The sequence below is a fragment of the Anoplophora glabripennis genome, unplaced genomic scaffold (genome assembly GCF_000390285.2).
Source record: "Anoplophora glabripennis isolate ALB-LARVAE unplaced genomic scaffold, Agla_2.0 scaffold129, whole genome shotgun sequence".
Taxonomy (NCBI): domain Eukaryota; kingdom Metazoa; phylum Arthropoda; class Insecta; order Coleoptera; family Cerambycidae; genus Anoplophora; species Anoplophora glabripennis.
The window spans coordinates 429,699-443,939 of record NW_019416294.1 but is presented as its reverse complement, the minus strand read 5'-3'; the positions used below and the strand labels follow the sequence as shown (position 1 = coordinate 443,939).

Sequence of the window (14,241 nt, the reverse complement as noted above, 5' to 3'; positions counted from 1 at the left end):
TGACAAAAATAGTGAAAAATAGTACCTATAAGCAACTATACAGGGTGTAACATAAAGGTTGGGAATAAATTAAACAGTGGATTTTTTATTTTAAAAAAATAAATATTTGTCATATAAAATTATGCTCTACGGATTTTCTTTTCCAAGCTGCTAAAGTGCTAAAAAATTTCAAAAAATTTAGTTTATTAATATCATTTTCAATGCAAAAATCTTTTTTTCAATTCCTATTTGACCATGTTCGGTGGCTGAGTCAAAGCGTACTTCATAATGCTTTTATTTTTATATTCCTCTGTTAGCAGTGGGAAAAAATGGTATTTACAAAAGTTTTATTTACAGAAAAATTACAAGAGCTAGAAATAAAACGCAAGAAGGTAATTTTGTTTAAAATAAAAAGTAGATCATAAAAAAATATTTAAACAATGTTTTTACCAGTGGCGTACCACAATTTTCTTTAAAAAACCTTATGGTACAATCTGTACGCGTGCCACTGAGTAACTTACAAAGGCAGTCTTTTTCCTATTACTAGGGGATTATCAAATTAAGCTAGGGCTAAAATTTCATTCCATTATCTTATAATGTTCGAAAGTTATTGGAGAAAAACTAAATTTTTTGAAACTTTTTAGCGCCCTGTAGCTTGGAAAAGAAAACCCGTAGAGCATAACTTCATATGAGAAAAAATTATTTTTTAAACAAAATAATCCACCGTTTAATTTATTTCCAACCTTTACGTTACACCCGGTATATATTATAATATCAGTTCAGAGTAACTCTAAGTTGATATTAGCTGCTAATAGTTACCATTTTTGCCAAATCGAAAGGCTCTCCAAGATGAATGAGATGAGAGTGGGAGAACTCAATGTTCATCACGAATTACAAATGGCGGATTCAAGCTACAAAATGTTTATTTATTAAATACATATTTTTTTACGAAATTTTATTGAATGCGAAAATGTGTTTCATAAACAATGTTAATTGTTCATAACAAATGTTCTGAAAGCTACATAAAATAGAAAATACCCAGAGTTCTGTGTTGCGTTATGTGAAATATCCAGGTTAGAATTTTGAATTTTTTTTTCTCGAAAACGGTTCGACCGCACAAAAGTAACTTCACATATTCGTGTTCAGCACCATCGAAAATAGGGGGGTAGAAAAAAATTTGTGAAGATTTGAGAGTGAGACGCTATAGTAAATAAAATAATTACCCAAAAATTGTCACAATTCATTATATTTGTGACGTTTTTTTCTCACATTACAATAAATTGGCGAATGTACTGTCAAATCAGCCAAATTTTGATAAAGGATCTTTTAATTATGAATTTCGCATGGCAAACCTAAATTCCTTAAATCAACTGTCATTTTGAAGCAAAACTCTATAATTCATTGTTTTAAATGTACTAAATATGGAAACTTATATTTCATGATTGGTAATAGATGGCAGTCAGTTGAAGTTTCAGGGGCAATTTATCAATATCTAGTTACTTTAGACAAACCTAAAGTCCCTAGATTGATCAAATGCCGGAATCAATGTTTTGTGTTTGTCCCAAAATGGCGGTTTGACATATGACAGTTTGATTATTCATTTATATAAATCCATAATTCAATTTTGAAAAATAACTTGTTGAAGGTAACAAAGCAATTTTCCCTATAATTTTTTTTCTAAATTTCTTTTATACGTGCTCCTTTAATAAAAGTAATGTTTGATTCTATTTGTGCACTGATTTGGTTTTCTAGACACGATATCCGATAGAAAATGATTTACCAAGGGCAGCTGCTTTCTTAAGACTTGAATTGACTGTAGCTTCCAATGTTCTATAAAAAGAGAACTATCTGTAAATAGTGATCTTGTATTCACCTCTCACATCCCGTAATCGTTTAATGTACTCAAAGACTAATGTTAAGTAAAAACCTAAATAAACATTATTTACAAATATTGAGCAAATAAATACTTTTCCTCGCAAACTATTCCAAATCCCACTTGACTTAGATTCGATCACACCCGTTTTTTATTTTTCATATCACTGAAGCTTTTGATTTACTTCCATGGAGGCCAGCCGCTACATGTTCCTCAGTAGGGGGTTGTAGGTAACTTTTTCCAGTGAATCCTCTAGGTCCTCCACGTCTGGTATCTCATTACTTTCTGAGTCATCCCTAAAAAATAAATTTCTCAAGTCTAAAACTGAACAGCATTTTTGACATTTTTTTCTCACCGGTAATGATTGTGTTTAGACATAAACAACGACTTGGGACAGTCTTTCATGTACGGCCAGCATTCGCCAGGCCCGCCAAGTTTGCCGCTCCCCGCATTTTCGGCCTCCACATATTCGTTCAGCATGTGGGCGTAGGGGGACTTACTAGCGCTAAAATGACACAGAGGTTGCATTGTATTGTCAATTTCGAATTAGAATATAAAAAGGATGTAATTTTAGATGCTAATTTTAAATTTATAACAGTAGTTGTTAAACAATTGTATTTCTTAAGTTGCAAATGCGAACCGACAAACGTTTGTTCCAAATCTACAGTGTTTCAAAAAATGACGGCATAAATTCAGGACCAGTAAAATACGAGTATAATAAAATACGAATACGTTTTTCTATACGTATAAGGTATCCAGAAACTATGGGCAAAAAATAATGGTAAAATTTCCTGACAGTTTGGAATGCTCGAAATTAGTTGCGAGTTGCATAACATTTTTTTTTAATTGATATTTTGCCATAACTTTCGAGTTAAGTTTTTTTTTCTTCTTACTAGAAAACTAATCAAAAACTAATCATAACTTTTTAATTTTTAAAAGATTAAACTGTGTAACATAGAAGATCATCAAAGTTACATCCTGTATGTAAATATTAATTTTTTTTTTGAAAAAGATATGCTATGGGCAAAATGTTATCATTTCGAAACCTTGTATCTCAAAAACAAAAGACTAGTCCATTTTTTTTATGTTGTACCAGGCCTAAATTTATGGCAGCATATTTCACATTCCTCAAGGACCAATACATGGCCCGTTGTTCAAGTTTCTCTATTATGGTTGCTCTTTAAACATTGCAGAAAACTAAAGTTTACTATAATTGGAGCGGTCAAACAAAATTAATAAACTCCCATTCAAGTTAATTAAATTTGACGGCATAAATGTTAAAAAAACGTTTACCTCAGAAACAACTTCAGCATCTCCCCGACCAGCCCGAAGTTGGTCATCGGGTGCGCGTGCACCTCGCAGATGGCTCTCAGGAGACACGCCCTTCCGTTCATCCCGAAATTTTCCAGTAACTCCTCCAGGGCTACGTAGAGCAGAGCCCTTTCGCCGCCGTGGAAGGCGCTAGCGTGGGGCTTGGGCGGTTGGTCGGTGGGGGACCTTTTCCCGCGACGCCTGTTCAGCATGCTGCCTATGTAGTCCGCTAGTATGCCCCCAGCTGCGCGGCCCATGGAACGGGCCAGCAGGGGCGGAAGGACGCCGTAAGGGTTCTCGTTGTCGGTTAGACCCAGCTTGTTGAAGTCGACTAGAATAAATGGTTAGCTGTTTAACTCGAATATGGAATGATAGTAACTGCAGAGAAATTCAAAATGATTGAAAACAGCGTCATTAATGAACAATCTTAATAGCTGTGTTTTATTCATCTGATATCTCAATTATTTTGAATGCCGATTGGTCTATTAGATGAAATTAACTGAGATCTCAGGTAAATAAAACACAGCTAGTGACAACAACGAATCTGTACCAGTGCTGCCGACTGTGACAATAAAAAATACGAAGTGATGGTGGGTAAAGAGCGATAATCCCGCTCGAGTCCGCTCCATCCGAGGTCATATATCCAGCCAAGGATAATGGCGCGTTTAACCATTGTTGATCTCCTTGTATATAATAATGAAGTAAAATAAAGAAGACATCATCACAAACAAAACTATCCACAAAAAGTATATCTTACTTGTAAATGGAAGACTAATGGTCAAATTGGAGAAAAACCCATCTGGTGGATACCTCACAAATGGCATTGACAAAGAAGGTGATATTACCAAAGTGGTACCAGGGGGTAGCGCCAATCTACCGTCTTGGGTTACCCATAATATCCTTTTCTGTCTGGATTTGACTTCTTCCTTAGAAAGACAAGGCGATATGATGTTGAGCAGTATTATAACTAGCCTTAATTGTTGGTATATGTTCCTTAGTAGTCGTTCCATATTCATCTGAAACAAAAGTTAAATTGGTTACGAATAAATAAAAAAATAACATAAAACTAAATGATGCTTAATTAAGAAAAAGTGATAAATAAGAAAAAGTCATACTAAGACCAGAGAACACTGTTGGTATAGTGTTCTCTGCTAAGACTATGCTTTAACGACTTTTTATGTCGTATTTTGTCAAAATATTTAACGAAAAAGCTCATTTCTGATAATAGTCGTGTTTTAATTACTGAGATCTCAGTTAATCTAATTGACGAATCAGCACAATAACGGATTTGCTGAGCCCTCAAGTGAATAAAACACTGATTTGCTGTGCAAATCAATGCAAAGAGGAAATAACAGTATCAGAGCAAGATAAAAAATTCCGGAATTTACTTTTAAAACGTGATTGAACCGAATTTGAAGCGTTTAAGTCAAAAATCTCGCGCGCGACGAGAGCGGCGTTCAGGCGCCTGCGCGGGTCTGGCGCTCCTGCATCCAGGCCATTCATTAACGTTATCTTTTACTGCTGCTAGCGCGTTTATTACATGAACTGTCAATGTAGAACTTTCTGAAAAGAAAAGTTTAACCCTTCCCTTAATTGTCTTTAAAATCCCGGTTCGTTACGTCCAATAGTTAATTAACAATTAACATTATACAGGGTGTTGCTTCACGAGAGGTACACGGCTTAATTGGAGATAGAGGAAATCTATGGTAACTAGGATCGCCTATGGAAATAGCTTCTTGGCCATTCTATATTGAGATACAGGGTGATTTATGATTTTTGGTCAAAACTGCTTTATGTCATATCTTTGGTAGGGAATAGCGTAATGGATTCATATTTGGTAGGATTAATGCACTCACGATACTTCATGTATGACAGCAAAAAAATCCAGGTCCGGACTGCAAAAATTGTTAATTTTTTGTGCAAGTCTAGAAAACAACACTGTATGTATTTTTTTGAAATTCCGATACGATATTGGGAAAGAGCATAAAAAAGTGAACTCTCTGTTTTGTATGTTCTACTTTGGTAGTTTTAAAGGACAACTTCATTTCAACTTTTTGAATTTTTTCTTTTTCGATACGTTTCATTGAATCAATAATTAGAACCTAAGTATACCTATGAGTTTGACTTCTAAAATTAACTTTTAGTAGGTACCTAATTAAACAATTAGTTGCAAAAAACGAACAAAATTAATTAACAAATAAATACCTGGAGCGAGAATTTCACGGTCAATCAAATCGGTCTTTGGCATACATGTTGGTCGTTGGATGGTCTTTTCCATAAATTTCATTAAGATCCACCGTTTATTGCAATAATAATGCGCAATTTTCGAAAACTGATATTTCCGCGTTCGACCTTTATTTTATAGTGGTGAAATATGACTAGATGCCTTAAATTGTAGGTAATTTAATTGCCTTTGCCTACAACAGAAAATCACTAATTTTCCAATAGCAGTAAAAAAAGTGAACACGTAATTTTGCAACTTATTTGCAATTTAGCGTCACTTTTTTCGAGTTACTTTTTTGATATTATTATTCTACATAAGGTGCAATAAAATATTAACTAATAATTTTTCTACGATCAAATTCTACTTCGACTGGAGTATTAACACTTTTAAAAATACCTACAAATATTGCCAGATTCCTGCAACTAGAAAATCCAGAAACATATACGTCACACTTAGCAGACGTCAGTACTTTGAAGCGTTTTGTTGGGAAAAATATTTTGAACAACAATGCTGACGCTACCTCTCTACTACATCTCAACATCTTGCTTTATTGTTATTACTTCCGAGGCTACCAGAGGCTACCTATCTCTTCTACCGCTCGTACTGCAGTTACAGTAGTGAATATTAACAAAATGATGTTTCATAAAGAAAATGAGCTCCCTTGTGTTAGTTTTGAGAGTGGAATCCAATTTCACAATGCAATATTTCATTTTAATATAAATAATTAATTGTTTACTGTTTTGTTTCTTTAAGTTATCGTTATTTTGTTTTAATAGTAATTAAAGAAATTTAGTTACTGGTGATTGCAATTTGATTTTAGCCACTAAAAACCAGTCCATAAAACACTTACAAAGCTGTAACTGTTGGACATAAATGTCAAATTGCCGTAATAAAGGAAGAATTGCAAACGCTTATCCTTAAAAAAAATACAAACATATGAAGAATTATCGACATTCCATTTCTAAATTTTATTATCATTTTGCCGTGACACCGTCAGCCTAAATTCTAAAAGGTTTACGTTCATACAGTGCCACTTAATAATGAATCGTCCTGCATTCTAAAAACTATGATTTAATGAGTTTGGATTCGTTCGCCCGCAGTCATGGACCTGCTTATATAATTCCAAACGAGTTCCATGACCTTGACCGAGTGCGTCTGTAATATATGTAATTGCAAATCCGGGATCGGTTGACACCTGATGGCTAATGGCAATACGAAGAAGACAACGATAATATCTGCGCCATAACAACGTTAGACTATCTATTACTTACGGGCATGCCGAGATTTTTCAGGCGCAAAATCGAGAGGGCCAGTCGAATGCGGACGACCTCTTGTGCCATTTTTTGGCACGCGCCGTCTGCGACAGGTACTGAAACAAGGACGCGCAAAAAGTCCGTTATGAAAAAAGGCGGCCGAAATCTCGTTCTCGAAGCGAACTGCCCCAAAGACGTAATGTGGGCCTTTTATCTGTGTTAATGGCGAAATTATGTGTTTCGATTTACGCTTTATGTTTATTTGGTTTTTAAGGTGCATACAAACGAAGTAGTTATCGGATAGGGCGAATGGTTTGATTTTGAAGGTGGATTCGAGACAGTGAAAGTGAAGTTGAAGAAGTGTGCGACATAAAAAAATTAAACAAGGTGTTCTACAAGCTGTGTGACAAACTTTGACAGATGGTAGCTGGGTTAATTTCAAACATTTTTCTTATATGAACGTAGGTCGGATTCGTTTTTGTTTAGAAGTTACAAACATTTAAAAAAATATTATTTCATATTTCAATCAAGGTAGCCCAATAAAAATGATGGTTGCTACAACAATAATTATTATTTGAGTCATTTTGTTTATTTATTTGGCATTTCGTGTTAAAATGCTAAATAAAAAATGCATTTATTTGCAACTGAATAGTATGCATATGTATATTATTTTTGTAAATGTGTATTCCATTGGGAGACAAGCAGCTCGAGAATACCGACGAAGATACCCAAATAGACATCAACTTTTTTTATCTTCGATTTTTTATATCATAATCGAAAAAATTGAAAATAGAAACAAAAATCCAAAAAAATATTACTTAGAACTGGTGATAATGACAACCCCATTGTTATTCCAACATTTTGTTGATAAAATCCATGATTTAATTGAAAATATGTAGTTTTTAAAGATAAACTTAATAATCACATTATATCTATACCTAAGTTAGTTGTATTTGTCAAACTGTTATCATTTTCTAATTTATTTTTGATAATGTTCAACGTTTTATCTACTGATATATTAGTGAATAGCCTATTAGTATTCAAATTATTTAAAGAACGTGTTTCCAATAGATGTTTATTGTTTTCAATGTATGAATCAGAATGTCCAAATAAAAGTTCCCAATAAATATTTTGCCAATTATTAGCATAGACGAGCGCAAAGATTACTTTCAAAAACGAGAATTTGAGAAATTAAAAATTTGCGATCATGTTTGGGAAAACGGTCATATAATTCAACGGGGTTCGGACCACATGTTTAGAAAAAAAGTAAAATACGAATAAAAAAAGAAATAGCATAAAATCAGTTTCCTTTGAATATCTTCGGAACTATTCGGAATTTTTTAAATTTAAGAACGAATCCATGATCGGCATAAAATTCTACACATTTCTGATCATTTAATCATTTATTCATCTCCTGTATAGTGATATGTATTTTGTATTTATCTGCTTTTTTAATTGTTAGATTTTTGGTTAGGTAAGACTCCGTTTTCATAAAAAATAATCCTTGTTTTATCCTTTTCATTATTTTTTTAAATTTTGTTCGCGGATAGTGAAATAAAAAAAATAAAATAGAATGTCCATTAGAGTTTGCTAGTATGTGTATTGCCAAGAGGTGACAACTTGATACTTGAATAATTCGTTAAATACTCTCTAAATAATAGTACTTCCAGTAATCAAAATCGTTAGGGTACTTAAAATTAATAATAATCAAAACTGTTAAAATTTTGAGAACCCCTGGAATCGTTCCCGACTTACACACCACATAAAAAAGAGTAAACAGAAAAATTGCTTGCTCAATTTTATGTTTTAATATTAGGTTATTAGTATTAGGTGTTTTAGTATTTTATGTATTAGTTTTTATTACCGAAACTTATCTGTTTATTGTGAATATTATTAAGGCGGTTTTCCACTAAACGGACAAAACAAAAACACAAACATGAGTCGAATAAAACAAAACTGTAACTTTTTGCAAACTTTTTGAAGACTGGCGTGTTTTGCGACAGTTGGAGTTTTGTTTTTCGGGTCCCGCTCGAAAGCGGTCACATCAAAAGGTTTTGACGTGTTTTGAAACTCAAGTCTGTTTAGTGGAAAAAGTCGTGTTGTGTTTTCTATTTAAGTGGTCCAACCCAATATCTATGTTGGCATTTTCTTCTTCCCAAAAACAATATTTTAATCATTAATGAATTATAGCTATTAAAAAATATATATGTGTACGGTTAAGGTGTTTACTTGGCTAGTATACAAACTAACTAACTAATCAAGTAAACACTTTAACCGTACATATAGATATACGTTTACTTTTTTTCAAGGACTTCAGTATAAACCAGCCATAAATAAGAATAAACAAATCTTCTCTAAACATGTTGGTTGGTTATTAGAAAAATGTGTTTCGGCTTCTTCGCGACAACCAGTGAAAAAGGACCGAAAACAAAAACAAAACTCGAACAAATTGTAGCCCGCTTGATGCAAACAAGAGTTTTGGGTTTGTTTCAGTTTTGTTTTTGTTTTTCAGGTTCTAGAAAACACAAACAGGACATAAACTCAACTGAGATATTTTCCTAAATTCTTCTAAATGGGTTTTGTTTTTATGAAAGGGCAGTGAATCTTAGGTATATGGTATATTTATTAGTAAGTGCGAATAAACATACGAAAATAGTCCAACAAAAAGTAACATGAACTAATGGACATGGTTTTATGGATACGCTAATGAAAACCGCGAGTTAATTCTAAGAAAGTTTTCTTCGTATCAGTGTGGTAAGTCAGTGAAATCAAAAAATATATAGATCTGGCAGAAATGATTAGAAGAACTCCAAACCCATATTTCTTGAAGCCGATCACACTGTACGTATCTCATACAATTTGCAACTTATCACGTGCCAGCTAGCAGACATTTATCATGAAAATATTAACCCAAATTATCTTGATAAATGTTAAGGAATCCGCTGGAAAAAAACTGGTTTGACCTACGATTGCCGTTAATGAGCGAAGAACTTATGAACAAAAAATCGACACAAAATACAAACATTCGTTTCTCGCGTTGTATGTCTGATTCCAGTATTCCAAATTCAGTTTGTAGGTGAGCGTGTGCGAAGCAAAAAAATTGATATTCAGATGTTACGTATTGGGGTCGCGGAATTATGCATGACTTTTTTGTCAGGTTATATCAAGTATTTGCTTGGGGAGACTGCATCGTCGAAATCAGGACTCCTGTGGATTTTCCAGACCGAACGTGCGAAGATCTAGATAATTATTATGATTATTAAAGCGCCTTCAGTTACGACTAAGCTTTGGATTAATGTGCCTTGTGCTATAATTCTAAATATTTGACACATGGGTTAAATTGTCCAGTACGTAGAAAAGACGAAACACCCAACAGTCCCAACATCCTTATTACACCAGGAAAATTAGCGAACATAAAAGAGAAACTCGAAAAAAGTCCTATCCGCGAGATTATTATACAATTGTCTAAACTAAAGGAACATAATACAAGACATCTCTCATCTCGTGAGTCAAAAAATCTTAATAGCTAACTTTTCTATTTAAACAAATAAGTGAGGAAAACAGTTTTTTCACTTTGCAGGGAAAACCATCAATTTTAGCGAAAAGTGACTCTCATACAGCTTGTAGGGATTATCTACAAAATGAGACTTGTTAAATTAAAATCGGTTAATAAACAAAAAAGTTATTGCAAAAAAACAAGAAAAGTGCCCATTTTTTAATTTGTTTATAACTATCGCATTTATTGTTAAAATTTTATAAAACCTATGACAAGTTGAGAGTTTTGTCATACTTCAAAAGTGTGCCAAAAGTGGGCGCTGTAGGTGCAATAGTTTTCGCACAATTCAATTTGTTTATAACGGAGGCTCCAAAAGTTATAAACTTTAAGCCTCTCTACAGGCGTTAATTTTCAACCAAACATGATTCTGAAAGCGTCATTGTAATCTTAAAGACGTAATTAAGCGACCTATTAAAAAACCGTGCTTTTTTCGCTTATACGAAAATATTGTCATTAACAATCACTAAAATTTTGACATAAAGTTAATTAGTTTAAAATATTACTGAGGATGTATGCGTTGTTTATGAGACATCCATCAATAAGTTTTGACATAAGCCTACTTTGAGAAAAGTCACTCATTTTCTACGCCGTAATACTGCAAGAGTTCAAATGAAAGCCATTTTTCTCGAAAACCGTCCACATTAAGAAGTTCTAACAAGAGTACATTATTTTTAGAAAATAAAATTGCACATTGGAAATTGGAGCCCGAATGCTAAAAATCCTAACCTCAAAAAAATTAGAACTTAAAATGTAATACGAATGTAGCATAACTAGCGCCCTCTATAAAATATACAAAAAATAATTAGCCCAGCCTATTTGGCGTCCTTAAAAACCCCGAAAATATTTCGCACCGTTTGGAAATTTTTGAAAAAATTCTATTTAAAAAATTTTATTTTGTCGCTCTGTATCTCGAAAACAAGAGGAAATAGACATATACACCCCCTACCCCCCTACACCCTGTATAACTTTATTTGCTGGCATCAGTTAAGATCTTTGGACATATTTTTTTCTACTTAGATTTAATGACAACAGGATGTTCCATTTAAAAAATATCACGATGACGTTACAGAAATTACCTAATGTCGTCATAATCGAAACAATGGTGTCAAAATAAGCACAAATTAATTAAAAAATTGAAGTATTCGAGCGTTTTTGGGTAAATTATACAGGGCATATTTTATTTACGGTTTTCATTCTAAACGTTCACACTGTAGATATGTATATGTATTTTCAAACAATGTTTGTTGAATTAATGGTTATTGTGGAATTTGTTAGAATTTTTTGGATTTAGTACACCCACTACCCAGAATATGTTTCCGGTGTTCATATCCTTTTGAGAAATTCTGTAATATGTAATTTTTTGACGTTGAACAATAAACAAAACGTCAGTGGTCTAAAAATTTTAAGGTTAAGTGACAGGAATATCCTTCGGTATATTCGTCCAGTTAACAACCTAACTCAACTACTATAATATGGGACTATTTTATTACGATAATCGCCAATTAGAGAAATGGATTATTTTATTACGAAGACTACATATAATTTACAACGAAGAGACTAATATAGAGATACTAAACTGGGAAAACCCTAATTGAAATGCAACCAGACTTCATAACGGTTTGCATGTATCCTCAAAGCTCAATCGGTATAATAATTGGCATACTTCCTACAGGATTATAAATTCTAATAACAATTCGAGTAGGTGGTTTATGAAGAATTGGCTACGACACTGGTAACACCTGAGCAGTAGCCTATTAAAATTGTTTTATATCAATACGTTTTAAATTCGGCGAAATATTTCTGGAACGAAATAAACCCATTTTTTGTAACTTTCTCGTTATACCTTTGAATATTTAGGTATTTAATAAGCGGAATCAAATTTGAACTTGTATATTGAACTTTGCTGTGATCAACACCCAACAACACAGACAGAAAACAAAAAAAGCATTTTTTTACAACAAGCATGCACAAATTCAGTTGTGCTTATTGTGAATAAAATGTCTATAAAATTAAAAAATCACGAGATTTTCACTGATCTTGAGCTAGTTTTTTGAGGCTAGGGAAAAATACAAACGTTATACAGCATTTCTGATGGCTTCATCGTCTTCAGCGGGCCAAAATACAGGGGATATCATATTCTGTTAAAAAATATATGAAAAAAAAGTTTTTGTGTACTGTGTAAATATAATTTATTTATATTCATTCCATCGAATTTTGATAAAAATATGAATTTGTTGTATATTTCTGTTATAATTTCGATAGGTCTGCAGTTCTGTAGCAATGTCAGCTGACGGAACTTGAATTATAATCAGTATTAACAAGTATACAAATATGTAGGTACTTCAAATTTAAATTTATATTTTCCTCTTAGTATTTACATATTTACATATATGTCACTAGTCATCATTTTTATTATTAAAATTATGATACAGTTACCCGCATGATGGTCGTTATGCATTCATATTCCCTGGTTATTTACATGTTTAATACTATTTAATGTAGTTGTATAAAAAATCTTCCGTCACTGATGACATGTTGCATTTCCCACTAGTAGATCAGGTGTTCAGTCTCTGTTTAAACTTTAATTTGAAACATTGCAGTTATACTCACAACGGGATTCAACTAATATCGCAAATCGTTCATTATTGTCCTTAGAATCGCGGGAATTTTGACATGAAACATAGTACAAATAGACTACAAGCCCATCGGAAATTTTCAAGGGGTCATTTGACCCATGAATTACTTATAAATCAATTCTACCACATATAACAATAACTTTAGAAACTATGCCGTCAATTCTTGTTGGTACAGGTGAGTACACAGGTAAGCTAAACCTGTCCACCGAGGGGGGGTGGTTTTCGGCAAAACATTTTTGTACGGCATTTCTAAAGTATAATTAGGTTATATAAAAAAAAATGATCCTCAACCTAATGCCGTACAAAAATAGCAATACCGGAAGCCAGGAAAATTTTTGATTTTCTGAAAATTTTGGCCCGGTTTTTAGTGATTTACGGCATTTATACCGCAAGTTTCGGATTGATACGTATAGAACTTTTTTAGTGACGCCGTACGTATCTGCTGATACAGGGGTTAGAAATGCAGTGCGCAACCCTCTATTTTAGCCCACATTGTTTCAAGTAATTGAAAAATGTACGGCATTGATTCCACATGATTATTTAACTCTCTAAATAATTCTTAGCAACTATGCGGTCTGAAAATTAAGGTTAATGCAAAGGTTTATAAACAATCACTTGTATTTTGGAATTGAGTTTTATTTTTTTCGATAAGATCATTAATTCCTGTACGGCAACCACTTTTTTGATAAAATATAACCAAAAACTATCGTACTAAATCATGGCCGGTTTTAATTAATGGTACAAATTAGAAATTCAAATTAAAAAACAAATAAATTTTGAAAATTTACAATATTTTGAAAATTATTTGTTATAAACTAAAAATGTTATATTCAGAATATTATGGATGTAATTGACTTTTCATAAGTAAAAAAATTAAAAAAAAACAATGCCGTACATTTTTAACTAGTGGATTTGTAAGACAATGATATAATATATGTTTTGAAGTAACAGTACCCTCGCATTTGCATAGTTGCAACTTCTGTTAACAATTGTTTGAACAATTTATTTATGCAAAAATTGTGATGAAGCCATTGGCATCCAATATATGTTTAAAATTAGTAAAAATAATTTAAAATTGCATTTGTTACAAAAACATCTAAGATTGTTGTGAAAACAAAATAATATATAAGCTTTTCAAATTTATAAAATTAATAATTTTTATATCGACCTATGGTTTTTTAACGGCATATTACTTAAAAATTATTTTACGTCTTAAATAATGTTTTAGCAACAATGCCGACCATTTTTCAATGATCGGAAACCATAAGGGTCAGAATAGGGGTTATTAAGGAGAAAATAGTAAAAATAAAATCAATTCTTGCAAGTAATACTTATTTGCAAAAATATATGTATTTCAAGTCATTTAGAACCATTTTTTTGTACGGCATTTTGTTTTTGTTGATTATTGT

At 32.6% G+C, this 14,241-nt stretch overlaps 1 protein-coding gene across 1 annotated transcript; it reads right to left on the bottom strand.

Annotated features, from left to right (window-relative positions):
- Nucleotides 1-2,054: 2,054 nt before the first annotated feature.
- Nucleotides 2,055-6,727, bottom strand: LOC108905034. Its single transcript, XM_018707801.1, has 5 exons — nt 6,659-6,727; nt 3,921-4,179; nt 3,146-3,494; nt 2,208-2,357; nt 2,055-2,148 (listed from the first exon to the last, which is right to left on the bottom strand). Exons 1-5 carry the CDS (start codon nt 6,725-6,727, stop codon nt 2,055-2,057), a joined length of 921 nt encoding a protein of 306 aa, XP_018563317.1.
- Between the last annotated feature and the right edge of the window lie 7,514 nt (nt 6,728-14,241).